At 42.9% G+C, this 27,761-nt stretch overlaps 2 protein-coding genes across 6 annotated transcripts in view; both read left to right on the top strand.

The window, feature by feature from the left end:
- The first annotated feature begins 912 nt into the window (after nt 1–912).
- Nucleotides 913–16,350, top strand: prpf3 (pre-mRNA processing factor 3). The gene is made up of 16 exons (XM_012969884.3): nt 913–1,072; nt 4,248–4,430; nt 6,156–6,286; nt 6,499–6,645; nt 6,978–7,058; nt 7,235–7,449; nt 7,550–7,856; nt 8,707–8,873; nt 9,195–9,277; nt 10,047–10,190; nt 10,437–10,536; nt 11,205–11,318; nt 12,818–12,936; nt 13,359–13,442; nt 13,654–13,715; nt 15,029–16,350. The coding sequence occupies exons 2-16, from the start codon at nt 4,286–4,288 to the stop codon at nt 15,173–15,175; spliced, it is 2,046 nt and encodes a 681-aa protein (XP_012825338.1). The 5' UTR covers nt 913–1,072; nt 4,248–4,285; the 3' UTR covers nt 15,176–16,350.
- Nucleotides 16,351–22,135: 5,785 nt separating this feature from the next.
- The window catches only part of rprd2 (regulation of nuclear pre-mRNA domain containing 2), a 55,437-nt gene continuing 49,811 nt past the window's right edge, over nt 22,136–27,761 (top strand). For all 5 annotated transcript variants that reach the window (XR_001925084.2, XR_209537.4, XR_001925083.2 and 2 more), the window contains exon 1: nt 22,136–22,577. Coding sequence is in view for 2 of the 5 variants with exons in the window: in XM_004917591.4 (XP_004917648.1) it covers nt 22,400–22,577 (178 nt within the window). In the remaining 3 variants the exon portion in view is untranslated. The remainder of the gene's footprint in view (nt 22,578–27,761) is intronic.

Below are 27,761 nucleotides of genomic sequence, written 5' to 3'. Positions count from 1 at the left end.
GCAGCCCCAACCCGGCCCAAGGAAAGTCTCCCATAGGGCTCAATGGCACTCTGCAGCTCCAACCCGGCCCAAGGAAAGTCTCCCATAGGGCTCAATGGCACTCTGCAGCTCCAACCCGGCCCAAGGAAAGTCTCCCATAGGGCTCAATGGCACTCTGCAGCTCCAACCCGGCCCAAGGAAAGTCTCCCATAGGGCTCAATGGCACTCTGCAGCTCCAACCCGGCCCAAGGAAAGTCTCCCATAGGGCTCAATGGCACTCTGCAGCTCCAACCTGGCCCAAGGAAAGTCTCCCATAGGGCTCAATGGCACTCTGCAGCTCCAACCTGGCCCAAGGAAAGTCTCCCATAGGGCTCAATGGCACTCTGCAGCTCCAACCTGACCCAAGGAAAGTCACCATACCGAAGCTTGAATGAATCCGAAACTTTTGTACTCTGCGCGACAATACCGTTTTGTCACGTAAATTTTGATGCATAGTACAAAAAAGTCTTGCAAATTAGCAAAAAAATGGTGAAAATACGTACAGTATGAAATATGATTTTTTTGTATTTGGAAGCGATCATACTTTGATAAATGGGCCCCTTAGACCAAAGGTTGGCAAACTTTTGTGGGGGATTTCTTTTTAATAAACAAAACCTGAATGCTATTTTTTAATAGTTTAAGGTCACAGCACCCCAATAGGAATTGGCCAGAATCCAAATTGACAGTATTTGCTACTCTTTAACAGGGCCACTATCACACATTGTCTTAGTTCTCTACTAGAGTCTTTTATGAAGAAAATTTGTACTGAACAATGCTAAATGCTGTATATTTGGCTATATTGTAGCTTCAGCAATAGTATTCCGTGGGTAACATCAGCCCGCCAAATCCCATCTGTGCGGAGATTGCGCGTTGCTAATAAAGTTATTGGGAAAAGAAATCCCAGCGTGCAGCGGGTTTCTCGGACACGTGATGCGGGTCAGAGTGGGCGCCAGACTGCATGCTCGTAGGACTTCCGGTTCCGTTTTGACGTCGGGTCTCCGTTAGTCCCCGGGTAGTGAAATCACAGGGAGAGAGGAGAGTGGCGGCTCTGTGGGTGAGTATGGGAAGTAGTTAGCGTGTAAGCTGTGTAACATTGCGTTTGGGCTGGTGTAGGCCTGAAAGGCCTCGGCCTGGAGTAGCTATTGATGCGGGGGAGGGAGGGTGTTGTCAGGGATAGATTTACAGATCGTACGTTCTGTGCGATTCCACGTAGGCAATCGTTGTATCTGTATTCGCGCTACGTTAGTGCAGTTTATCGTCATATAATGAAGCGCAAAATAGGGGCAGCCCAGTTTAGGGAAAGATACCAAACTTTGAGTTTCAGTTGAGGCACCACTTACACCGCAGGTTGGCAGGCCGGTTTGGGTCAGGACCTTCTGTCGGAACAAACATTAGGCTGGGGTCCACCGGAGTATCAGTCATAGTAAGTGGCCTTCCAGGAGTAAAACATTCTTCCCACATTTTCCCTATCTGCCCTTTAGTTGGGCCCCCTAAGAGCTTCAGCAACACCGCCTGGGAACCACTGACTTACACTGGTTGTATTTTGCTGTAGTTTATTGTATCTCATGGGTTTCACAAACACATGCGGATTATGTAATAAAAGGCACTAAATTTGCCCAGGTGCAATAACCCATAGCAACCAGTCAACAGGTATCATTTAATGGATACTTTTTATTGGTTGCTGTGGGTTACTGCTCCTGGGCAAATTTAGTGCCTTTTATTACATATGGGGGATCATTCCTACAGACCTCCCCCTGAGAACACGAATCGCTGAAATTTTTGCATGCCACACTGACATACCTATTCTGACCCCAGTAGGATATTTGCAAAAAAATCTGTCCCATTGAGAAACAAGAAATGTGTTGAAGCCAGGATGCTACTGAGGGTTGCTTAAAGGAAAACTATACCCCCGAACAATGTAGGTCTCTATAAAAATATATTGCACAAACAGCTCATATGTAAAACCCTGCTTCATCTAAACAAACCATTTTTATTAATATATACTTATTTAGTAGTATTTGCCATTGGGTAATCCTAAATTGAAAATTGCCATTTTAAGAATTAAGGGCCGCCCCCTGGGATCATAGGATTCACAGTGCACACAAACAAGCCAAGGCACACATACATGCTAGGCCCCATCAGCCAATGAATGGGCAGAGTTCTGCCTTTTACTCCCACACTACTTCCTGTTACAGTTAGAGCTGCATTATTTCCTGTCAACTGATCTCTGATTGAACACACAGCCCATCACTAAATGGCGGCTCAAGGGAAAAAGATGTAAAATGGCAATATTTACTGATATATATATTCCGGTTTGGTGAGATTCTTTAATAGTTCACTTAACATAATATAAACTGTTGGATAAGTATTCATTTTGTGGGTATAGATTTCCTTTAAGGTTGGTTATATTCCATAAAAAAGTAGTATGGGAATTCCTTTTGGGTTAAAAAAAAGCTTTTTGAGGTCAAGCATTTTGTCTGCTAGCCCCTAAACCTGTTATAGCTTTACAGATATAGGAAAACTATTTTTCATATTTATTTTCATAGATATTTGGGCTAGTAAGCAAGTCTTTATTCCAAATCTTGCTGTATAGGATCAATTTTTTTTTTTTAGCTCTAACTAGGGGAGCAAAGGGGCATTCCCTAAAGATCACCCCCGAATCTGTATTCTCCTTGCCCTCCACCATTATAAGAAGTGGGGAACATACTTCTATAGAGTTATTACAAGTACATAAAGTACTAGAATAGTAAATGTAACATTCACTAAAATTAGCAGGAATATACTAAAATGAAGTTAGAGAAAGATAATGAATTTTTCTCTGTGGGTACAGAGTGATACTTTGCCTCTCTGGGCAAATGCTAAATTCCTCCCACTGACACAGCATGCAGTTGAATGCAAACATTTGGTCCTCCCTGACCAAAATACATATTAAGTTAATTTTTCTAATTGAAAAGGCAGTGATCAAGCTGAAGGTTTTGGAATGGCCCTCACAATCCCCTGACTTATCTGCAAGCCTGTTGGTAGATCATAAACATTCATAGCACAGGCCACAGAATATCTCTGCAGGGATCTGCAAGGAAACGTGGGCAAAAATCCTTGAATAGAATTTTGTTCTTTTATTAGGCAAAAAACTTATTTTGGGATGACATGTCCTTTAATTACATATGCCATTTGGCAAGGGGTGCCCAAACTTTTTGAGGAAAAACATGTTTAATATGTCTGTTATCTATCTTCTTTATTAATAACATTGGCAAGTTTCCTGAATATAAGCAGATGCGTATATGTCTATACGTATATATCAGTCTGTAGTACAACTGAATCTGTTAGATTTGTCTGTTTGCAAAATGGGGTACATATAGGGCAGCATGGGGGGTTAGCTTTGCTGCTTCCAAGAGCCTTGTCTTGGATTTGATTCTGACCACATACAAAAAAACACCGTTTAGTGGAAGCTCAAGAATAACATGAGGCCTGGGTGCACGTTGCCCATACTTGCTGTTTGAGGAGACAACCCAGGATATGAGCTGGCACTTAGAGACCAACAAACAAATTATAATGTAGACTTTATTACACTAACCTGTCAGGATACAAAAAGCATTATGCCTTTCATGATAAAGTGTACAAGGCTTTTTAGAGGGGTTATGGAGTAAAAGCACTGTGTTTGCCCAGGAGCAGTAACCCATAGCATTTACTGGTCACCTGTTTGAAAGCAAACATCTTATTGGTTGCTATGAGTTACTGCACCTCGGCAAACATGGTGCCCTTTTATTACATATAGGCGTTTCTGTCCTGATATGTTCTTGTAATTAAGTTTTCATTTTATTTACAATTCCTATTTGTGGGTATCCTTAAGTGTCTGATCATGTCTTGGGTTTGATTTTGACCAGGGCCTGATCCAAATGGCTTTGTATGTTCTGCCCATGTTTGTGTGGGGATTCTGCCATTGCTCCTTTTTCAGTACAAATAGATGCAGGTAGGCTAACAGGCTTCTGATGAAAGTGACCCTACTGTATTTGTATAAATGTGGGAAATTAAGGTGCAAGCTTTACCAGGCAGTGGCTGTTATGTGGTTCAGTATTCTCTGTACTACCGTAATACAACCTGTTGAATATTTACTGTAGTATCATGAGTTAAAAAAAAAAAAAAAAGTGCTGTTCACCGAGGGAGACAGAAGTGGGAGTGCTAAATGTCAATTGTTGAAATAACAGACTTATTTCAATTTTTTTGTGCAGTTTATACAAAGGCAGCACTCTTACTCTTTCCAGTAAACATGGCTCTTTCTAAGAGAGAACTGGATGATTTGAAGCCATGGGTGGAGAAAACTGTGAAAGGAGTCTTGGGCTTCTCTGAGCCTACAGTAGTCACTGCAGCTCTAAACTGTGTGGGGAAGGGAATGGACAAGAAGAAGACTGTTGGTAAGTCGGTGGAAATAATATATCATTTGTTATGTAGCAAAGAAAAATCTAGGACATTTACATTTGTTTTATGTGCAAGGCTTGCTTGGGGCCTGTGCACCTATAGCAACTAATGTGCAGGTAGCATTTAGTGAAGAAATTATTGGTTGCTATGGATTACTGCGTGTGGGTAGACTTTGTCTTTTATTACATATGGGGATATTATTTTGTTATTAAAAAATATATAAATGCAAAAAAAATAATGCATGCTGTGAAAGACTGTATTAAGAATAGTAGAGAGCATGACTAGAAAGATAAAAAATAATAAAATTGTGTCCTCGCTGATTTAAAGGTGTTTAGCTGCTGCACTTAGTGACCCTCCATTTGAAAACAGGAAAGATGCAGAACAGAAAGGAAAAGAATTCAAAAACTATTAAAGTGGAAAAAGAATAGGCAGTGTTCTCCCCAGGCCCCTTAAGATGCACTGGTATCCCCCCAGCTCCTTGAAGCCCAGCCTTGTCTGCCATAGAAAACTTTTCGCAGGGACTGGAAGAGGTCAGCACTTCTGCATGAGTTACAGAAGCACACTGTCCTGTCGGCACCTGAGGAAAGTTTTCTGTATTATGGCGGGCAAGGCAGGGGCACCCTGAGCTGGCTGGCTACTTCATCCCACCCCGGTGGGGGTAGATTTTGTTGTGGGTGTCACTGAACAGGACATTGTGAAGGGCACAAACGTGAACAAGGGAAAATATGAAGCTGTCTGTAGAAGTTTCTAGACATGTTACCTTGCTTTTTCAGTCATCCTTTGGTTAGACTTAAACTTGGTCATGCACAGCAGCATAAAAGATATGTCAGTTGTGCTGAATGAGTATAATCAAGGTATTACTGGGAAAGCAATTTAAGACAGCAGAGCTCAGATAGATAGAAATGCCAGCTTGGGGAGCAAACTTGCCTGTTGCAAGGGGGTGGATGCCTAACATTGGCAGCCCCCCCCCCCCCCAGTGAAATCTAGTTTCCTTGTCTTTACAACCTAAAAAATGACCTTAATATTTGCGCTTGATAAGAATGGTTTCCTATGTCTAAAAAAAGGCCATATCTTTGAAAAAAAATCTTATCTTTGTTTTTGTGGCTGTTCAGTGTTAAGGTGGCCATACACGAGCAGATCCGCTCGCTTGGCGATGTCGCCAAGCGAGCGGATCTTCCCCCCGATATCCCCACCTACGGGTGGGCGATATCGGGGACCATTTAGGTAAAAAAAATAATAATCCGATCGTTTGGCCCTGGGGCCAGACGATCGGATTATGTGGGCGGCAATGGGGCAGTCGGATTTGGGACCGCATCAACGAGCCGATGCGGTCCCCGATCCGACCAGATTTTCTAACCTGGCCGATCGAGATCTGGCCAATTTCAGGCCAGATATCGGTCGGCCAGGCCGCTCTGCTCTCCCCATACACGGGCCGATTAGCTGTAGTCGGCCCGTGTATGGCCACCTTTAGTACAGTAGAGTTGTTTTGCTAAAGAGTGATTAAAGAGCCAGGTCTACACTTGTTAAGTATTTTAGATATGAAAGCTTTACAAAGGAAGAGAAAACCAAAACAATGTACTTTTTAAAATGTTGAAAAATGTTTGAAACTGCCATGTTTGAGTGGTAAATAAATATATGTATGATTGTTCTGTTTAACACATTAAAATGAAGGTAAACTGCTCAATATACTTAACTGCTTTTTCCTTCTGCCCTGTATAAAGATCACCTGAAACCCTTCCTTGATGACTCCACTTACCGTTTTGTGGATAAGCTGTTTGATGCAGTAAAGGAAGGTCGCAGCTCGAGGCATTCAAGATCTAGCAGTGACAGAAGCAGAAAGCGGGAGCTGAAAGTACGTGCTTAGTATTGTCATAGCATTGAGTCTGTTTCACTGACTATCTGTTATATGAGCAGGGCACCACTGGGGCATGTGGAAAAGACCTTAGCTAGTAGCACTGTGTTTCAGGAGGTGCTGTTAGTAGTGGTGTTAACTTGTTTAACTTAAACTGTTTTCCAAAAAGCATATTTAGCTTATTTCCTTGACCCTCTGTGTTTTCCATCTAGGAGGTGTTTGGAGAAGATCCAGACCTCTCCAAGGATTCATCCAATTCCAAGAAGAAGCGAATACCACGTTTTTCAGAAGTAGAGGAAGAGCCGGAGGTGATACCAGGCCCTCCCTCAGAAAGCCCAGGCATGCTGACCAAGATGCAGGTATGATGGCAGTGGGTGGATGCTCCTGTACAAGGCCTAATGTTCCCAGCAGTGTCACTTTCAGAAACTATTTTACAACAAGGCCATTGCATATATCATGCATGCAGCTCTATGTAATTTGGATGATTGTGTTTCACATAGTTACATTGGGGATAACCCCCACCGACATGGGGTAAGCGCTGAGCCAAACTATGTGTTTTAAATTTTAAAATAAGTTTGTTTTGGTTTTTTTTTTTTTTGGTTTTCTTTGCTGCCAGAATGATTGTCTTCCCCACAGATCTAGATAATGGTGACGTTTATTAATCTGAGCTACTTATGTGGATTTCTTGCAGATAAAACAAATGATGGAAGCAGCGACGCGGCAGATTGAGGAGAGGAAAAAACAACTGAGCTTCATCAGCCCCCCACCAGCAGTACGTACTCCTGAGCTCACTTATATACAAATTGTGGATATTCCCTACATGATGCAGCATTTAGTTTCTTTTGATTAAATGCTGTATAAAACAGTGTAGTAGAGAGTATATAGCATACTTAAGGAGACTCTGCTTATGTGCCTGGATACTTTTACTAAAGGTTTGTTTTTTTGCAGAAAGCCTCATCAGGGCAGTCAGAGCGTTCTGCCATAGGGAACACCATACAGCCTTCCCAGGCAGCTACCTTCATGAATGATGCTATTGAGAAGGCCAGGAAAGCTGCCGAGCTACAGGCCCGAATCCAGGCTCAGCTTGCTCTAAAACCAGGACTCATAGGAAATACAAACATGGTTGGGCTGGCTAACCTTCACGCCATGGGAATTGCTCCTCCGTAAGTAAAGGTCATTCATAGCAAAGTTTCTTGGGCAGTCTGTTGGTGCCACCCTTGCAACACAATCATGTGATGTACCTTGTTCTTTGTCTTTCACTAGTAAAGTGGAGTTAAAGGACCAGTCGAAGCCCACGCCTTTAATTTTAGACGACCAGGGCCGCACTGTTGATGCAACTGGAAAGGAGATTGAGCTGACCCACCGAATGCCCACCCTAAAAGCTAACATCCGGGCAGTGAAAAGGGAGCAGTTCAAACAGCAGCTGAAGGAGAAACCTTCAGAAGACTTGGAGGCCAATACGTTTTTTGACCCCAGAGTTTCCATTGCCTCTTCACAGCGCCAGAAAAGGTTGTTTAAATTCCACGAAAAGGGCAAGTTTGAGAAGATTGCACAACGGCTTCGGACAAAGGTATTAATAGGGCAGAGTGGCCCTTTTTTGTTGTGCTGCTAAATTTTCTTCCATTTCAATACAATACAAGGAATAAAAACTGAGGAATAAACTGCTGCTTGATCCATGTTACCATGTTACTTTTGCCTGGGTCACTTTATTCTAAATATGATGATGTGTATTAAATAATATTAAGGATCTCTGCTAAACAGTCAGGTTTGAGTATACCATCAAAATGTTAAACTATGGTTGTGATGCAGCTCTAGTCATATATTAGGCAACTTTCTCTCCTCACATGAACCATCTGAAGGTATACTAACCGGTTTTGCAGTAGACAAACTACCTAACTTACCAGAAAGTAGTATTTGCTGGAAATGTCTACTTTCTGACTATTAATTAGTGTTCAAGGTGAACTAAAGCAAAAAAAAAAAAAAAATGGTTAAAAACGCTATTTTATATACTGAACTGTGCTAAAAGCCCTAAAAGAAATGATCCAGCCTTTAAATATTGTCCACGGGTTTACCCCATACCCCCCCTTTTAGTGTCAGTGGCACTGCACATTGTGCTCTGGGCTGCTGTTGAAAAGCTTAATCTTAAAGACAGAAATCATGAAGCAGAGAATGAGGTCTCCTTATCACAGAAGCTTTGTGTGTGTGTGTATATATCTACACCTCTTAAGAGATATAAACAAAAGATTAATTTGTATAAACTTTTTTTGTATTTTTTTGTAATTTTTTTTTTTTTTTTTTACTTATCGAAGTAAATCCCTTTAGTGGTTGAAATAAAAGTATCCAGAGCATCATTCATGAATGTAGCCTCTAATAAAGTGTGTACCAAAATAAACATGCTCACTATAGCTTTTTTTCAACAGTCACAACTTGAGAAACTGCAAGCTGAAATTGCCCAAGCTGCAAAGAAAACTGGTATCCAGACATCAACTAGACTTGCCCTGATTGCTCCCAAAAAGGAGCTGCGAGAAGGAGAGATCCCTGAAATAGAGTGGTGGGACTCTTTCATCATACCTAATGGCACAGAACTGTAAGTTTGGCCCACTCCATTTTTTTTATATGGTCTATTTCAGTGCTGATAGTCATGGGAATACAGCTTTGCTTCCTATACTTTTGGCTGCCTTCTCTAAAATTCCAAAAAAATATTGCAGTAAGAAATTTATGCGTAAGGGGATTATATATTATCCCTTTTTGCAACTTTCCAATATATATGTTTATTAAACATTTTCCCTGGCTTTCATGAATGTAACTGTTACTAAAATGTAACTGTTATCATCTGCCTGTTTTTATTCTCTGCACTTCTGCTGCAACAATACATGTCACGGCTTCTAACACCTTTTTTATATTTCAGGACAGAAGAAGCCTTATTAAAAAGAGAAGATTTTCACGGTATCACAAATCTCGTGGAGCACCCAGCACAGCTCAGCCCCCCAGGTAATGTCGACACACAGGATAGAAAGGGTTTCTTATTTAATGTCTAGCAAATAATTCTATGAGCTGTAGTATCTGTCATTATTATTGACTGTTTTATAAGTTTATATGATCAGAGTGGCTAAGCTGTCAAGAGCTGGCTGCAATGCTTACTGTTATGTTTTTTAGATAGTACTTTAGAGCACAGTAAATATTAAACAGTGCACAATTATTTACTTGCATCATTTTCACGTAGATATCTACATATTAGCACCCAGAGGATACTGTTTTTCCTTATCTTTTTAAAATATCAAATATGATTACATAGCACAGTAAATTCACTGAGTGTTTATTATTTACATTGGGCATCACACAATAAGTTCCCACAATCAAGTAGCCATATTAATTTTTTAATTTGAAGTCAAATAAACTGCTGGTATCTAGCTGGTAATTGCAAGGAAACCCACACAGACATGGGAGCATATATACAAATTCTGTGCAGTGCCCAGTTCAATGTTTGGTTGCTGGCCTTGCAGCTGAGATAGATACTGGATTTCTAATTTGATCTTTCTTGATGAAACCGCCTGCCAATAAGACTGTACATGGGACTAAATTTATAATCCATATTTGCTTAGGCTTGTTCAGATATTTCTTAGTCTGTATAGGAGTTCCACTGGGGTCTAGGACCCTCTACATATACTTGCTCAGCACAACACAAATCTACACACTACATGAAGGGCAGCTTAAATACATTCACTATAGATGTGCTAAGCACTGTTTTCTATGTATCCAGTTGACAGAGATGCTCCAGTGACACTAGGAATTTACCTGACGAAAAAGGAACAGAAAAAGTTGCGCCGACAGACTAGAAGGGAAGCACAGAAAGAGTTACAAGAAAAGGTGCGCCTGGGTCTTATGCCCCCGCCAGAACCCAAGGGTAAGTTTCCTGGTTGCTCCATGTAGGTATTAATACAGGTCATGGTTAAAAGACATTGTACTTTATCATAATAACTAAGCAAATTGGCTGTTCTGCATTAAGCATGCCCTTGTGCATCAATGTGTAATTTTGTGTTGATCCTAAATTCAGATTATAAAAATAGGATTTATGAATCCACTTTATCGGCAGTCACTCCCAGTTCTATTCCCAACTGCATACCATAACCTTTCCTTTTCTTTCTCTCAGTGAGGATATCAAATCTCATGCGAGTTTTGGGGACAGAAGCAATCCAGGATCCCACGAAAGTAGAAGCACATGTCAGAGCACAGATGGCAAAAAGACAGAAGTAAGATCACTTCCTTGGTTTTTTTTTCTGTTTAAGTGCATTGTTAGGGGAGGCAGCGGACTAATAAATACCACTTTAACACTGGGGAACCAGAGTAACGCTATTTAACATAAGTAAAGATTCTCAAACTTTTAGACCAGCAGCAGTCATAGAAAGACATTCTAATAGCCTGCCAAAGATGGAGAATTTGCATTTCACCAGCTTGCCAGAGTGGAATTGAATCACCTATTTGGTTGCCACAATATGGTGTGTACCCTAGCAACCAGGCAGTGATTTGTGGAAAAGGCTGGGATATGAACCCCCATTTGATAGCTACCATTTTAAATTTGACTATTAACTTGTAGTATATCTGTAATTGGTCCTGCAGCTCTTGGGCTTGGCTTTTTAATTTCCATATGCTTGCTAGGGCTAATTTACCAACCAGGGAGCAGATTGGAAGTTTGAAGGGAAGATCACTAGCAGAGTACCTGTAATGTAAAATAAGCAATTAGAAATATAAATAATGAGAAAACTTAACCCTTAAATTATTCTAGGCAAGTCCTTAAAAAAAAAATAAAAGGCAATTCAGGTTTTGGCTTATGTTAGGTTTGTGTTGGCTTCCAATATAATGTGTTTAATATCAGTTAAAGATTCTCCAGTGCTTATGTAACATCATTGATTCTTCTTAGGGCCCACGAAGAGGCAAATGCAGCCAGAAAACTAACAGCAGAACAGAGAAAAGAGAAGAAAGTAAAAAAACTCAAGGAAGATATTTCCCAAGGAATTCACGTTACTGTATATAGGTACTTCCTTTGATGTGAAGCTTTGCTTGCTGAAATGACAGTGCTCCACTTTAGTCTGGGTTTATATGTTCATTAGTCCTTAAATATATATTGTAGTTTTTCCACCTTTTCAAACTGAACAATTGTAGTTAAATTGTTTTTTAGTGTATTATGTGCTCTGTATTTTACTAGAGAAAAAAAATCTCTTCCCTAGTTTGTTATAGTTCGCTACCTTAATATTTAGCCGCATAACAATATTTAATCGTTTTTAAAGGACGTGTCAACCCCCCAAAACCTTGTTTTGTATACTGAATTTATTGTACCCAACCAGAGGTACAGCAGCCCTATAACAGTAATGATCAATGTGCTAAGTGCTAGTAATGCTGTATTTTATATACTGAATTTATTGTACCCAACAAGAGGTTCAGCAGCCCTATAACAATAATGATCAATGTGCTAATGGCTAGTAATGCTGTATTTTATATACTGAACTTATAGTACCCACCCAGAGGTACAGCAGCTCTATAACAGTAATGATCAATGTGCTAATGGCTAGTAATGCTGTATTTTATATACTGAACTTATAGTGCCCACCCAGAGGTACAGCAGCCCTATAACAGTAATGATCAATGTGCTAATGGCTAGTAATGCTGTATTTTATATACTGAACTTATAGTGCCCACCCAGAGGTACAGCAGCCCTATGAGTGTAATGATATAAAAGTTACAGTACATGTCTGATTAAACATTCATTCAGATTCTTGTTACATGGCAACTCGGAAGCAAGTACAGTCTGCATCAGAATTTAATAATTGTAGCATCAGCTAGTGCTGGGCGGTATGACCAAAAATTTATATCACGGTATTTTTTTTATTATATCGGTATCACGGTATTTGACGGTATTTTTTTTTCCCCATGCATGATTAGGTGACCACCCCAAACACCCCCCCATCCCCTTCACATAAATATAACTTACTGGCCAGGCAGCCGCAGGCACCCCTGACAGCTCACAGAGCCTCCTGGCAATTTTTCTTACTATTTCCGGGTTGCGCGCACGTAACGTCAGCGCGCACAACCCGGAAATAGTAAGAAAAATTGCCAGGAGGCACCCACACCGGTATGCCGGTAAGTTAAAATTTTTTATCTTTTTTTTTTTTTAAAAAAAAAACGGTGTTCGGTGTATACCGCCCAGCACTAGCATCAGCTTATAGGACATGAAGCACATATTCTGATTGCCCTTAACGGTTGTCCAGAGCACACTGAGCCTGTGAGTGTCACTGACAGTTCTGGGCCCTGTGCACAGCTTTTAAGACCTTAATCAGTACTGTTGTAGTGATTATAAAACCTTAGGCTGGTGCTATAAGTTCAGTATATAAGATACGACATAGCTACCCATATTTATTTAAAGTGTTTAGTTCTCCTTTAAAGCTTGCAACTGCAGAGTTAGTGTTTACATATAGGCAAATTTTGCCTTGTGCGTGTTGTTCTGTGACATTAACGCCTTAATCTTTCTCATTTCAGTATCAGAAATCTAAGTAACCCATCCAAAAAATTCAAGATTGAAGCCAATGCAAATCAGCTGTACCTTACAGGTGTGGTGGTGTTACATAAAGATGTCAATGTGGTGGTCGTGGAAGGAGGTAAGTTGGGCATTTAGATGTTTAGCTTTCAAAATACCCTGTGGAAATGTTTTTAATGTGAATATAAACATTAGAAGCTTTTTTTTTTTAACAATATTTTGGTACAATATTGCCACAGGTGAGCTTAGATAATAAGGTGCCAGTGTAAAGATAAAACTCCAACAGGTTAAAAAAAACTGTTGGAAGCAATACTTGTGTCTAGTAGACAGTAGGGATAAAGGAGAGGCTAAACTCTGAGTTAAGGAATGGAAGAAAACATACATTGTTTGAACATTCTGTTGCAGCAAAGTTGAGAGAAACTAGATGCCATGTTTTATTTTGTACATTAAAATGCTTCATGGTATATTTAGTACATCTAACCTCTACAATGTATATGTTATATTCATGCTCTTAATAATTCTGCTGTTTCTTTGTATATTCAGGACCCAAAGCACAGAAGAAATTCAAACGATTAATGCTTAGTAGAATAAAATGGGATGAGCAGACTACAAACACCAAGGGAAATGGTGAGTCCCAAGCCTGGGCTTTGCTTCTTGTTTATTCCATTTAAGGACATGTCTCCCCTGCATTACTGTCACCGCAGTCTGGAATTTTGCAACATAACCTGTAACGCGAAAACAGTTACCATTACTGTACATACCCACAGGGCTTCTTATTGCCTTCTGAGTAACCATATTATTACCCAATACCAAAACCATTTTTTTTCCTTTCTTACAGATAACGATGAATCTGATGAAGAATCCGTAACTAAGACAAACAGGTGCACATTAGTGTGGGAGGTAAGGCATTACTTCCTCTGATGTATTTTATGGTATTGTAATCTGTTGCTAAGCCACAGATTTATTAAGGGCAGCTTAACCCCCGTAGCACTGTGCCATCGGTATGTTGCATCTAGCCGGTGGGGAGGCTTCATTAACTGCAATCTGAATGTCACTAGGTGCGGCATGCATGGAACAGAAAACCTTCTGCTAGGGTCACTGAATTTAAGGCATTGTTACAAAGATTCCAGAAATTAGTGAAACTAGTCTCTAGTGGATTATACAAATCCATTTTAGATAAACTTAAAAACCTTGGAGCAGAATGTCTCTATAGCTAAGGTCTGAATGTGCCATTGAGTTTATTGCAGAAGTATACATGTAGGAGCAGACCTAGCCACTGAGTATACAGTCAAGCCCATTCTACCTAAAGCAAGTTCACATTTGTAAACAGAATAGGCGGAAATACTAAATATATGTATTGAGAATGAAACTTAGTAATATACCATTTACAAAGATTTCCACAGGAAAACTACACCCCCCAAACAATGTAGGTCTCTATAAAAATATTGCATAAACAAGCAGCCCATATGTAAAACCCTGCTTCATCTGCACTCCTAAATAGAAAATTGCCATTTTAAGTACTAAAGGCTGCCCCCAGGGATCATAGGATTCACGGTGCACACAAACAAGCCAAGGCACACATAAATGCTAGGCCCCATCAGCCAATTAATGGACAGAGTTCTGCCTTTTGCTCCCACACTACTTCCTGTTACAGTTAGAGCTGCATTATTTCCTGTCAGCTGATCTCTGAGGGAGCACACAGCCCATCACTAAATTGTGGCTCAAGGGAAAGGATGTAAAAGGGTAATATTTACTGATATACTATCTATCTATAACTATCTGTTGGTTAAGTATTCATTCTGGGGGTATAGTTTCTCTTTAAAGGTAAAAAAAAATGCCCTTTTTGACATTCAGTTGGGCTTCGGTTAACCTTAACCTTTAGAAATAAATGTATATTTATTTTTACACAGCTAGACTTCAGAGTAGGAATTCAGAAGATTCTGGGACATGAAGTTCTCTGCTTTGCAGAGAATCTGTGCACTTCCCAGCATGGAAAGCATAAGAACTTCAAGTCCCAGAATCCATCACTTCAACATGGAATAAAGAGAAGGAAAGGTTAAATGCGTGCCTAATGGGGACAGGGGGGTATGGTCCATGCAACTCAGAGGCTGACTGTCATGGTTTCCTTTCCTGTATATCTGCATATAGAAACAGAGCTGAAGTGCCTCATTTCCCTTCCAATTATCATGACAAATTTTCTGATTGTTTTTTAGGGTACAACTAAGGAACGCAGCTTTGGAGACATGAAATTCAAACAGTGTCCCACAGAAAATATGGCTAGGGAACATTTTAAGAAACATGGAGCAGAGCATTACTGGGATCTGGCGCTTAGTAAGTCTGTTTTGGAAACTGCAGACTGAAAGCAAGTTCTGAGCCTTACAACACTGCTGCACTTCTCCAAACAGAAGGAAAAAACAGACTAGGACTATGAGCGCCTTAACAACTTGCAGCGCTCGCAACTAAATCTAGCTTGAAACACACTGTTTCTTGCCCAAGCAAAGTTATCCTTCTCTTCCATCTTACTGTAATTCTGGGTAACCTCAAACACTGCTGCCGACCAGTTTAACCATAGCAACCTGCTCTTGTCCAGCCTTTGCTCACTGATTGTAACATAAATGACAGCCACTCTGCAGCCTTTACCCCTACCCCCAGTTTTTTTTTCTTTTCACATAAAAAGGCTTTATGCTTCAACTCTGAAGAAATGCTGTTTTCAGAATGATTTATTTTGGTAAAGATAAGCCTTATTTTGGTTGGTTCATACATGCAAACAGAAAAAAGAAAATGTAAATACATGGGAAGAATGAAAAACATAGACCATACATAATGGGAATTGGGATTAAGCATTCAAACAACTCATTACAAAATCCATATGGTTAAAGGAGAAAAAGATACAGAAGCCAGTAGGGTGTAGGTAGTATTTGTAGCCTAAGTCCACCACAGCCCTTTAGCAGTAAAGTTCTGTGACCCCCTATCCTCTTTTCTGCTGATTCACTGAGCATGGGCAGTGCCACTGACACTCATTAGATGGCTTACAAATATCAGAAGATGGAGAGCTACTGTGGACAAATTGGAAGGCAAGTGTCATTACTGTTATAGCTGCTAAACCTCTGGGCTTGCACAGTAAGTTAAGTGTTTAGAAGGCAGCATTTTAACCATATTTGTTCTTAGTTCTCCTTTAATTCAGAGAAGCATCCTCTAGTGTTGAAAACATATGCATTTTTTCCAATTCAACTTCATAATTCCTTGGTTTGTATTAATGGTTTAAATAGTTTCGCCTTACAACCGGAAAGGTTGATTTTCAGCTTTGCGGATAAGCTCCAGTTTACATGGATTCATCAAGCACCCTGGACAGGACAATTGGCAAGAAACCTTATCCTATAGATTTGACTCCATGTTTCTTTATTGTGGATTGGCATTCTGTTGGCAATTTGTTTTGTTTAGCACAACAGAACTTCAGAGTGAAATTTATAAAGTGGAGTGTAGGAAAAGGGGGATTTAGCCCTAAACCTATGACATAATAAACTTTTTTTTTTTTTTAATTGTTGTGAAAGTTTTTGTTGGTGTAATTTCATCATGTGCGGGGGGGGGGTAGCTGTGTGTATGGCTCTTAATACATTAAGGTGCTCATGAAACTGGGACGGAAGCAAAAATGTAAATGGGATGCTGCTATTCCATACATTTATTGGGCTCACTGCTGAAGTACAAATGTTTTGGGAGAGGAATAATTCTCCACTCACCTCCCAAAATGTCCCGACCAGTGACTTGGTTATACAGCACCATTCATATAATATTCATGTCCGTCCCTATGTCTGTGCAGCTCACAATCTAAGGCCTATATGTCACACAGATTTTGGTCAGTTTCATCAGGAGCCAAAGAACCTGGCTGGTTTTGAAATGTGGAATGAACCAAAGTAGCCAGAGGAAACCCATGCAGACACATGGGAGAACATAGAAATGCCTTACAGATTGTGCCCTGGCTGGAATTAAACCTCTGACCCCTATACTGCACCCAATAAAGGTTTAGTACAGCACATTACACAGCTTACACGAGCCGATGCGGTCCCCTGTCTGTCGAAAAATCAAACCTGCCCAATCGAGATCCTGACGATTTCAGGCCAGATGTCGGTCGGGCAGGTCCGTTGTTTGTGCCGCATCGGCAGCTAGAATCAGCCCGTGTACGGCCACCTAAAGATCTCGGGGCTCAGTCAGAAGTCAGGTTCCACTGCCTGAAGAGAATTCCTGCAGGTCACTATTGCTCCTGAGGCTGAGTCGGGATGAATGCTCTCACCAACTGCTGATCACTACAGAAGATGGACACTTAATTCATGTACAGTGAGTAAGTTAAGCTACATAGTAAGTTAGGTTGAAAAAAGGCACACATCCATCAAGTTCAACCTTTTATGTCTATCTACAACCCACCTAACTGCTAGTTGATCCAGAGGAAGGCAAAAACCTCTCCAGTCAGTATGACTGGTTCAGGGAGGGAATTCCAATGAATCCATGCCCTTGTGTCTGCTGGAAAGACCCACTGGTAAATAAAGCATTAGCGAGATTATTATATGATCCCCTTATATATTTATACATACAGTAGCTATCATATCACCTCTTAACGGCCTCTTCAACTTAAAGAGATTATGTCATGATTTTCATGGTATATGTTTTATTTCTAAATTACACTGTTTACATAGCAAATAATTCACTCTACCATTTTAAATTGTATTCTTGAACCAACAAATGTAATATTGGTTAGTAGGCGCCATCTCAGTGTATGCCAAGTGAGCGGATCTTCTCCCAATATCCACACCTACGGGTGGACTATATTGGGGAAATTTAGGCTAATTCGGTGGTTTGGCCCTGGGGCCAAACAATCGAGTTATAATGACTAGAATAGGCGCAGTCGGTTCTGGGACTGCATCAACAAGCCAATGTGGTCTCCGATCCGACTGAATTTTTTGACCTGCCCGATCGATATCTGTCTGATTTCAGGCCAGATATCAGTTGGGCAGGCCAGTCGTTTCCCCTACACAGGCCGATAAGCAGCTACAATCGGCCCGTGTATGGCCACCTTAAGTATGACTGAAGTTTATCAGAGCACAGGTCAAATGGCTGTGGCACCCTGGGAAATGAAGAATATAGCTAGCCCTATGTAAAATTTCAAAACTGAATAAAAAAATCTGTAAAATGGATTTCAATGCAGGATTTTACTGGAGAAGCTCTATTAGCTGATGTTTTTTGAAAAAAATTGTATTAATACTATAGGTGTCAAGACTGACTGGCTGATATCAGGTTGCTGATAGGGCAAAACCAATCCTGACTCTGCAAATACATGGACTAGTCCTATAACTGACCAAGGTCTTGGCAGATAGTGTAAGTGGGAGGACCGGAACTCTTATTTGAACTATTTGTAACAACAAGCACAAAGAGTCCAGTGGCTCTACAGGTTAAGCATTGCCAGATTATCCCAGAGCCCTCTATAACTTATCCTGCAGCCTTGTGCCTAATATCCTTATCATTTACAGTAGGGGGTACATTATCCCTTATAATACATGAGTGATACTCAGAGTTCCCTGTATAACTCAGCCTGCAGCCTTGTGCCTTTATATGGTCATGGCACCCCTCAGTGACTTCTAATATCCTTATCATTTACAGTAGGGGGTACATTATCCCTTATAATATATGAGTAATACCCAGAGTTCCCTGTATAACTCAGCCTGCAGCCTTGTGCCTTTATATGGCCACAGAACCCCTCAGTGACTTCTAATATCCTTATCATTTACAGTAGGGGGTACAGTATCCCTTATAATACATGAGTGATACTCAGAGTTCTCTGTATAACTCAGCCTGCAGCCTTGTGCCTTTATATGGTCACAGAACCACTCAGTGACTTCTAATATCCTTATCATTTATAGTAGGGGGTACATTATCCCTTATAATACATGAGTAATACCCAAAGTTCCCTGAATAACTCTCAGCCTGCAGCCTTGTACCATGTCCATATGCATCCCAGAACACAGTGCCCTCCATATACATCCTAGCACCCACCTAGTGCCCTCCATATGTATCCCAGAACAGCCACAGCTTTGGGAACAGAGGAAGAGTGTACTTTCCCAGTGTGACCTACACCCAACCTGAACCCGCAATGGGTGCCCAAATTTCAACCCTAACCTGGTTGACCTATGGGTAAACACGCAGGTCCCAGTCACATGACTAGTTTGGAGCTGCTTATTATAAACAAATCCAGGCAGAAATAACATGCACAACAGGCAAAAAAAGCCCATATATATATGTATATATATATATATATATATATATATATATATATATATTTATATATATATAGCACTTAGGCTGCAAATTTGTGTTTTATATGGTCACATACTTCCTAGATGCATAAATTACAGTAGGAGATACATTATCCACTCTATGTGGGCATGAGAGTTTGGCTGCTAACAGTTATTCTAGTATACAATTTTTTGGGGGCCTCTTGCACCTGTGGACCTGAATCCTACACTTACACTGGCACCAGGTCTGGGATTCAAAATAGGCCCTGGCATTTCAAGTGCACAGAGGCCCAAACAGCCCCCCACCAGCCCAATAAATAGTGAGTGTCTGTGGGATCTTACAGCAGCCCCTCTGGCATTTGTCTGAACCCACAGATTGCCAGTCCGGGCCTGATTTTCAGTACACAGAGGCCCAAACAGCCCCCCCACAGGCCCAATAAATAGTGACTGTCTGTGGGATCTTACAGCAGCCCCTCTGGCATTTGCCTGAACCCACAGATTGCCAGTCCGGGCCTGATTTTCAGTACACAGAGGCCCAAACAGCCCCCCCACAGGCCCAATAAATAGTGACTGTCTGTGGGATCTTACAGCAGCCCCTCTGGCATTTGCCTGAACCCACAGATTGCCAGTCCGGGCCTGATTTTCAGTACACAGAGGCCCAAACAGCCCCCCATAGGCCCAATAAATAGTGACAGTCTGTGGCACCTTACAGCAGCCCCTCTGGCATTTGCCTGAACCCACAGATTGCCAATGCGAGCCTGACGCCAAATGGCACTGCCAGTATCAGAAGCAGGGCTGCCATCAGAAACTCTGGGGCCCTGCACAGGTTATTTATATGGGGTCCCCCATGAACAAGTGCGTAGTACCAACATTTTAACCATGCCTCTTGTGTGTGCAATATAAACAGCTGATGTTACTCTCTAATAAGCAGTTCATATAAAGAGTTACAATGATTAATGTGCTAATAAGTCATTCAGTTATATAGGGGGTCAAGTTTAACCCCTTCCCACCTACCTGCCCCCGCTCCATTACTTGATATGGAAGTTACGTAAATTTTTGCATTATGTTACGTAAACTGCATAAGCTTAGGGGCCCCCAATGATCTTTCTGTGGGGCCCAATAACCAGTCATTAGTAGTTCATAAAAATAGTAAAAATAATTATACATGTGTAGGGACCCATAGGGTTAAGCTCCCTATGGTGTTATCCCTTATCTTTATGTTATCTGTGTGGTAATAGGGCAGAGCCCTCTACACTCAGATTACTGTTATTAGGCTACCCTCTATAGGTTTAGCCCAGGTTGACCACTCCCCTTGTGCAGACTATATAGTGTCTTGCACCAGGAAGTGTCTTCCTCTTTGGCTGCTGTTCTCTCAGGCTGCAGGTCATCGGGCCTGAGACACACGGTCTCAGTAAAGAGAACTGCCAGTTTTGTAAGTCGGGGACAGGGCCCCGTGAATGAGAACTAGCCAGCACAGACAGTTTGTATTATAGCACCCTCTAGAAGTGGTGAGCATAGTTAGCTTATTTAGCAAGGGCAGTTTAATAGCCCCAACCAGGAGTTGTAAAAGGGTTTAGTCCACCCCGGCTCTGTAGTCGTTCTTTAGGGACCGGTTTTATTAGACGCCAGGTACCAGTGTTAGGAGCTCTCCCCTGGACCACAGTCGGCCGGAACACTCCCTTCTGAAAGGTCTATATCTCAGGTGTCAACTAATCCTCTGTGCATCCTCCAAGTGGGGTATTCTGTGCCTAAAGTGTTACATCTGCTGTACTCCATTGACCAATTCTTATACTGCTGTGTCTGTGAGTATACCCTGCTGCACTATAAAGTTGTGCCTTTGTCCAATAAATTGTACCATAGTTATTAAGCAAGAATCCTCTGGCGTCCATTATTCTTCCTTTGCACTACACACCTCAGCTAGTTGTAGTTCAACTACACCCTCAGCTCCATCTAATTCTCCCATATAGCGGAGGCTCACCCCTTTGTATTAAGTGTCGCAATGTAACCCATGCTCATACTATCACTACTAGCCTGGGTTTGGTAAATTGGGTCAGAAAAGCGTTACACATGCTTCAGTCAGTATTTTAATGGGGGGGGGGGGGCGTGGAGTTTATATGTACATTACGTGAGTTTCTTTGAAAGTAGAGTTTTTGCACAAGTTAATTAAATTGCGTAAGTGTAGGGGCCCAATGATGTTGCTGTGTGGGGCCCAATAACCAGTCATTTCACTGCTGGAAAGTTTGTGTAGGATACACTAATAAAATTCACGTGTTTCTTGGAAACTTTTGCAAAACTTAAGTAAGTTTTAACATAACCTTATGCAATTTAAGGAACTTTTGTGATGAGCCTGGGCCCCCCTCAGAAGCAGATTTTCATGGGGCCCTGCACAACAGTACCCCCTCTCCCCCCCTGATCAGAAGCCCAGTGGAGCACAGTACAAGTTTACAAGCCGAGAACCTATTTAATACTAAATAGTTTCTTCATGGGGTCACACCTTTAGCTCTAGGTATGTGAGAAGTGACAGGAATGGAATAAACCAAGTGCTGCACTTAATGAGGGGGGGTGATTTCTGTCCCAAAACACACCCGCCCATTTGCACAAGTTCTTGCACTTGTTCTCCTCACGGCTGCACTAAAAAATAATTATGGCCTCTACTATCGTCTGAATATCGCACTTTATTATAGAGACATAAAAGTTTTTACACAGCAGCACTAGTCCAAAACGCATTTTTATTGAGAAGTTCTCAATACGGCCCCATTATGCAAGTGACCTTGCCAAATACCGTCTAAATCCCTATTAACCACCCCATCTGGTAGCGACAAGACACTTCACACACATACACAGTGACAGTACAATTTCCATGCCACACTTGTAGCACAAGCTGCGTCAGCAAGTGCTTTTGCCGCCTCTTGAGGGCGGGAGCACAGAGCAAAGGCGTGGCTTGCTTAGCACTCGCCCCATTGGTCCCTTCGTGCGCGCTCCCGCGCTGTTTCCCCTCTCAGCCCATGACGCACTAAGCCCCTCCCCCCGGGAAGGCGGGCGAGTTCTAGATCTCCGCCTCGGGAACGCGCGCGTAGAATTTCCAGTCGCATTTGGTGACGCCATTTTTATATAATAATATCTAGCGAGCCTTTATTATTTTCCCTTGATTATTAAGAGGGCTTGGGTTATCTCACATTACCAGGGGGTTCCGGCGAGTAAATCCTCATGGTTTGAGGGGGGGTCGGGACTGGTTACTAGGCGAACACACCCCCTCCAGTTTATTTCCCTCTTCGCCGCGGCCGCGGGGGATACTGGGTAAACATGGCGGCGGGCGGCAGCAGCAAGGCCTCGGCGGGGGCACTGGAAGCTTCTCTGGACCGAAAAATGCAGTCTGTCACCAACACCATGGACTCCATCCAGAGCCTGTCCTCCTGGTGTATCGAGAACAAAAAGTACCACAGCACCGTCGTGCACCACTGGCTCAAGTGGTTCCGCAGATGTGAGTATGGCTGGGGCTGAGGGGCTCTATCACTGCTGTGTGAGTATGGCTGGGGCTGAGGGGCTCTATCACTGCTGTGTGAGTATGGCTGGGGCTGAGGGGCTCTATCACTGCTGTGTGAGTGGGGCTGAGGGGCTCTATCACTGCTGTGTGAGTGGGGCTGGGGCTGAGGGGCTCTATCACTGCTGTGTGAGTGGGGCTGAGGGGCTCTATCACTGCTGTGTGAGTGGGGCTGAGGGGCTCTATCACTGCTGTGTGAGTGGGGCTGAGGGGCTCTATCACTGCTGTGTGAGTGGGGCTGAGGGGCTCTATCACTGCTGTGTGAGTGGGGCTGGGGCTGAGGGGCTCTATCACTGCTGTGTGAGTATGGCTGGGGCTGAGGGGCTCTATCACTGCTGTGTGAGTATGGCTGGGGCTGAGGGGCTCTATCACTGCTGTGTGAGTATGGCTGGGGCTGAGGGGCTCTATCACTGCTGTGTGAGTATGGCTGGGGCTGAGGGGCTCTATCACTGCTGTGTGAGTGGGGCTGGGGCTGAGGGGCTCTATCACGGCTGTGTGAGTGGGGCTGGGGCTGAGGGGCTCTATCACTGCTGTGTGAGTATGGCTGGGGCTGAGGGGCTCTATCACTGCTGTGTGAGTATGGCTGGGGCTGAGGGGCTCTATCACTGCTGTGTGAGTATGGCTGGGGCTGAGGGGCTCTATCACTGCTGTGTGAGTGGGGCTGGGGCTGAGGGGCTCTATCACTGCTGTGTGAGTATGGCTGGGGCTGAGGGGCTCTATCACTGCTGTGTGAGTGGGGCTGGGGCTAAGGGGCTCTATCACTGCTGTCTGAGTATGGCTGGGGCTGAGGGGCTCTATCACGGCTGTGTGGCTGGGGCTGAGGGGCTCTATCACTGCTGTGTGAGTGGGGCTGGGGCTGAGGGGCTCTATCACTGCTGTGTGAGTATGGCTGGGGCTGAGGGGCTCTATCACTGCTGTGTAAGTGGGGCTGGGGCTGAGGGGCTCTATCACTGCTGTGTGAGTGGGGCTGGGGCTGAGGGGCTCTATCACTGCTGTGTGAGTATGGCTGGGGCTGAGGGGCTCTATCACTGCTGTGTGAGTGGGGCTGGGGCTGAGGGGCTCTATCACTGCTGTGTGAGTATGGCTGGGGCTGAGGGGCTCTATCACTGCTGTGTGAGTATGGCTGGGGCTGAGGGGCTCTATCACTGCTGCGTGAGTATGGCTGGGGCTGAGGGGCTCTATCACTGCTGCGTGAGTATGGCTGGGGCTGAGGGGCTCTATCACTGCTGTGTGAGTGGGGCTGAGGGGCTCTATCACTGCTGTGTGAGTGGGGCTGAGGGGCTCTATCACTGCTGTGTGAGTGGGGCTGAGGGGCTCTATCACTGCTGTGTGAGTATGGCTGGGGCTGAGGGGCTCTATCACTGCTGTGTGAGTATGGCTGGGGCTGAGGGGCTCTATCACTGCTGTGTGAGTGGGGCTGAGGGGCTCTATCACTGCTGTGTGAGTGGGGCTGGGGCTGAGGGGCTCTATCACGGCTGTGTGAGTATGGCTGGGGCTGAGGGGCTCTATCACTGCTGCGTGAGTATGGCTGGGGCTGAGGGGCTCTATCACTGCTGTGTGAGTATGGCTGGGGCTGAGGGGCTCTATCACTGCTGTGTGAGTGGGGCTGGGGCTGAGGGGCTCTATCACTGCTGTGTGAGTGGGGCTGGGGCTGAGGGGCTCTATCACTGCTGTGTGAGTGGGGCTGAGGGGCTCTATCACTGCTGTGTGAGTGGCTGGGGCTGAGGGGCTCTATCACTGCTGTGTGAGTGGCTGGGGCTGAGGGGCTCTATCACTGCTGTGTGAGTGGCTGGGGCTGAGGGGCTCTATCACTGCTGTGTGAGTGGGGCTGCGCACCTAGGGCCCATCTCACTGCTGTATCCCTGGGAACTGCAACTTCTTCAGCTCAGGGGGGGGGGGGTCAACTTGTGGCTCCTTGGCTCCATGCTGAACTTTAGCCCAGTCCCTGCAATGGGGGAGGTTATGGCTTTAATGCAATTAAGGACCTGATACTGTATGTATGTATATCTTTATTTATAAAGTGCTACTTATGTACCCAGCGCTGTACAGTAGAATACATTAATACAAACAGGGGGTTATTAAGATAGTAATAGATAAATACACAGTTTAACAATAAATACATGATACAGTTGCAATAAGTTAAGAGTCAAAGACACAAGAGGATGGAGGTCCCTGCCCCGTAGAGCTTACAATCTATATAGATAGGCTAATATAAGTGCTGTAAGTCACTGTCTAGGGAACTGCACCCAAACTGAAAGTAAATGTCATTCTAAGCAGCTTTCCACTATAACATTCATTCAACATTTAGTTTTCATAGTTATTTGTAAAAAGCAATTGCTATTAAAATAGTGTTTGGCTTTAGTATGTTTTCTGCACTGCGGGTTCTCACTCCTGAAACAATTTAGAAGAAGTCATGCGATAGACAGATCTGGGGGCATTGTTATTGCTTACAATAGCAATTGTATTTATATAAAAATTTTGCCGATTTTCTATTTCATGTGTATTGAAAAGTTGCATAGAATTATATTTTATCTTGGGGTAAAAATGCAGTGATCGTTTATGGGACTGCTTCTGCAAAGGGAAGTTTTTTCCTTTAATGAAAACTAAAGCTTAACTAAAGAAATAGGCTAGAAATGTTGCACGTTATGTTTTGGCTTCTGTATCAGTCCAAGGCACCCACAGGCCTTTAGCAGGGAAGGCCCCAAAGATGCCCCAGTAGCCCCCCATCTTCTTTTCTGCTGATTCCCTGCACGTGCTCTGTGCTGCTGGCACTTACCTGAGCTTAGGGACTGACTCAAAATATACATAGAAGTATACATAGAATAAAAACGTCACAATATACGGGCGAGTAGTAATTTTTCAGATTATTATTACCTGGCAGCTCTGAAACCAATGCGGTTTGCATCAGAATTTAATAATTAGCCCTGTAGTATCAGGACAGGCAAATCTCATTTTCTGCTCGATAATTTGGGATAATCCCTTAGTTTAGCTTCTCAACAGCTGCCCAGAGCCCACTGAGCATGTGTGTGTCACTGACACCCCTAATAAATTCCAAGATTGAGAACTTCTGTGACAACTGTTAATACTTGGATCATTGCTACTATAGAGATGCTGAAACTTTAGGCTGGTGCAGTATATAAATTATTGTATTTTTAGCCATATTCATTTTTAGGGTTTCCTTAAAGGTGAATGAAATGCATTTATATAAATTAGACCACCTGGATAGGCCTTCCGAACCATTGCGAACCACCAGTACTGTCCCATTTTCCTCACCTTTTCAGTAAAAGAAGAATAGCACAACAGGGTTGGTCAGGACTTTCAGACTGGCTTCCAGTGCACAATGTGCATGTTTGTGGCTTCCCAGGGATCTCATCCCAAGAGCATATACAGTTGGGTTGTGCAGTAGATGTCAGTCTGGACCTGAAAGGAGCTTATTTAGTCTCAAGAGATGGCACTCACCAACCCTGCTGTCTTTCTAAGTGGGTAAGGAAAAACTGTGCAATCTTGGGGCAGTGAGGCTGATTAAGGGGGACTAACATATTGATGCACTTTTTTCTATTTTAAGTGATGGGTGCATAAATGGCCATAGCATTGGTTTTCACTGCTGCCTTACAGCTCAGGGGTCCCTGGTTTTATCCCAGCTTCTGCAAGTTTGTGTCTTCTACCTGTGGCTGTATGGGTTTCTATGGGGTACTTTTGTTTCCTCCCACACACCAAAAACACAAGGGCTGGACAATTGGTTCTTTATAAAATTGACCATATTGTGTGAGTGTGATAAGAACTTTAGATTGTAAGATCCACTGGTGCAGGGACTTGATGTGAATGGTGTGTAATTTGTGTAAAGTGCTGCACAATATGTCCTATATAAATAATAATTAGGGGAATAACTGGAATAGAAGGAATTCAGATCATCACATGTCATCTGGGATGTAATGATTTGCTTCTAGCTCTTTAAGTACCTTGTTCCATGATCTAATGTGTTGTAAAACAAAATTAGGTCTTAGAAATGGCAGGACCTTACCTCTTTTATGACAAGGCTCAGGTAGCTATGCACTGGTGTCTGACATATTGGCCTTCAGGCTGAGCAGCCACACATGGCTGGCCATGCACAGGGAAGCCTATTGTGTGCGTTCAGGCCTGTTGGGCCCATCTGACAGGAAATGAAGAGGAGCTGCTTTTCCTCCCACTTTTTAATCTGCCGATGTAACATGCATGTGTTGATAGGTGCATCAGATTCACTTTTAAGTTTGGACAAATCAGCTATGTGTTAAAGCTGGCCCCAACTCTTTTATACACACACAGACTGATGGGTATTGTGCTTGAACGTAGAATGTTAAAGGGCACCTAGTAGCTAAAATTCATCTCCCAATGAAGGTGTGGGTCAGCAGCTCCGGACTGGGGAAGCAAAAGAATTTTTCTGAATAAAAATTCCCTGTCAGATACTATAGAGTGGTTTCAAAGTCCGTGAGTCAGGGATATGTCCTATTGGCAACAAAGGGATCTACATACTGCATATTATCACAGATCATATATATGTATCTCAGATTTTTTCAGCAACTCTCCAGTTTGAAATTTCAGCAGCTGTCTGGTTGCTAGGCCCTATTTTGAGTAACTGGATTAGCAGAGGGGCAGAATAGAAAGAGAAGTAAGAGAAAGTAATAGAATTGTAGCTTCTGAGGATTTTTTGTTTTTTGTTGCTGTCAGGGTCTTTTGACCCCCAATTAGAAAGAGGTAGAATAAGGCAAATAATTAAACTATAAAACTTAAAGCCCATTTGAAAAAATTCTAAGAATAAGACATTCTATTGCATACTAAAATTAACTTAGGTGAACTAACCCTTCAAGGCTTATGGAACATAGAGCATATTCCATACATTTGAGCAGTTTTGGTATGAAATCGTTCAGTCAATACTTGAAGAGGTTCTGATTACAACTAATGATAGGCCTCAGCTGGGTTCTGGTGCTTCAGCAGGGAACTTATTAAGGAAAGCTTTGTATCATCCCAAAATCTTGTGCATTTGCCAGAATGGGGGCTGTACATGCCCAAGCATGTACAGGCTACGCAATAATGGGCAGTGAGGAGGGAGGGGAAATGTGGGTGTAGTTACAGTAGGGATGTGCAGAA

The sequence above is a fragment of the Xenopus tropicalis genome, chromosome 8 (assembly GCF_000004195.4).
Source record: "Xenopus tropicalis strain Nigerian chromosome 8, UCB_Xtro_10.0, whole genome shotgun sequence".
Classification (NCBI taxonomy): Eukaryota; Metazoa; Chordata; class Amphibia; order Anura; family Pipidae; genus Xenopus; species Xenopus tropicalis.
Note: the sequence above shows the minus strand (reverse complement) of the source record. Positions and strands in the feature narration are given on the sequence as shown.

Bases quoted from the DNA above. Each gene is read 5' to 3' on its own strand.
- prpf3 (XM_012969884.3), top strand. From the start codon at position 4,286: ATGGCTCTTTCTAAGAGAGAACTGGATGATTTGAAGCCATGGGTGGAG. The intron at 4,431-6,155 runs GTAAGTCGGTGG...CCCTGTATAAAG, and splicing joins GGACAAGAAGAAGACTGTTG to ATCACCTGAAACCCTTCCTT. The intron at 9,278-10,046 runs GTAATGTCGACA...CTATGTATCCAG, and splicing joins AGCACAGCTCAGCCCCCCAG to TTGACAGAGATGCTCCAGTG.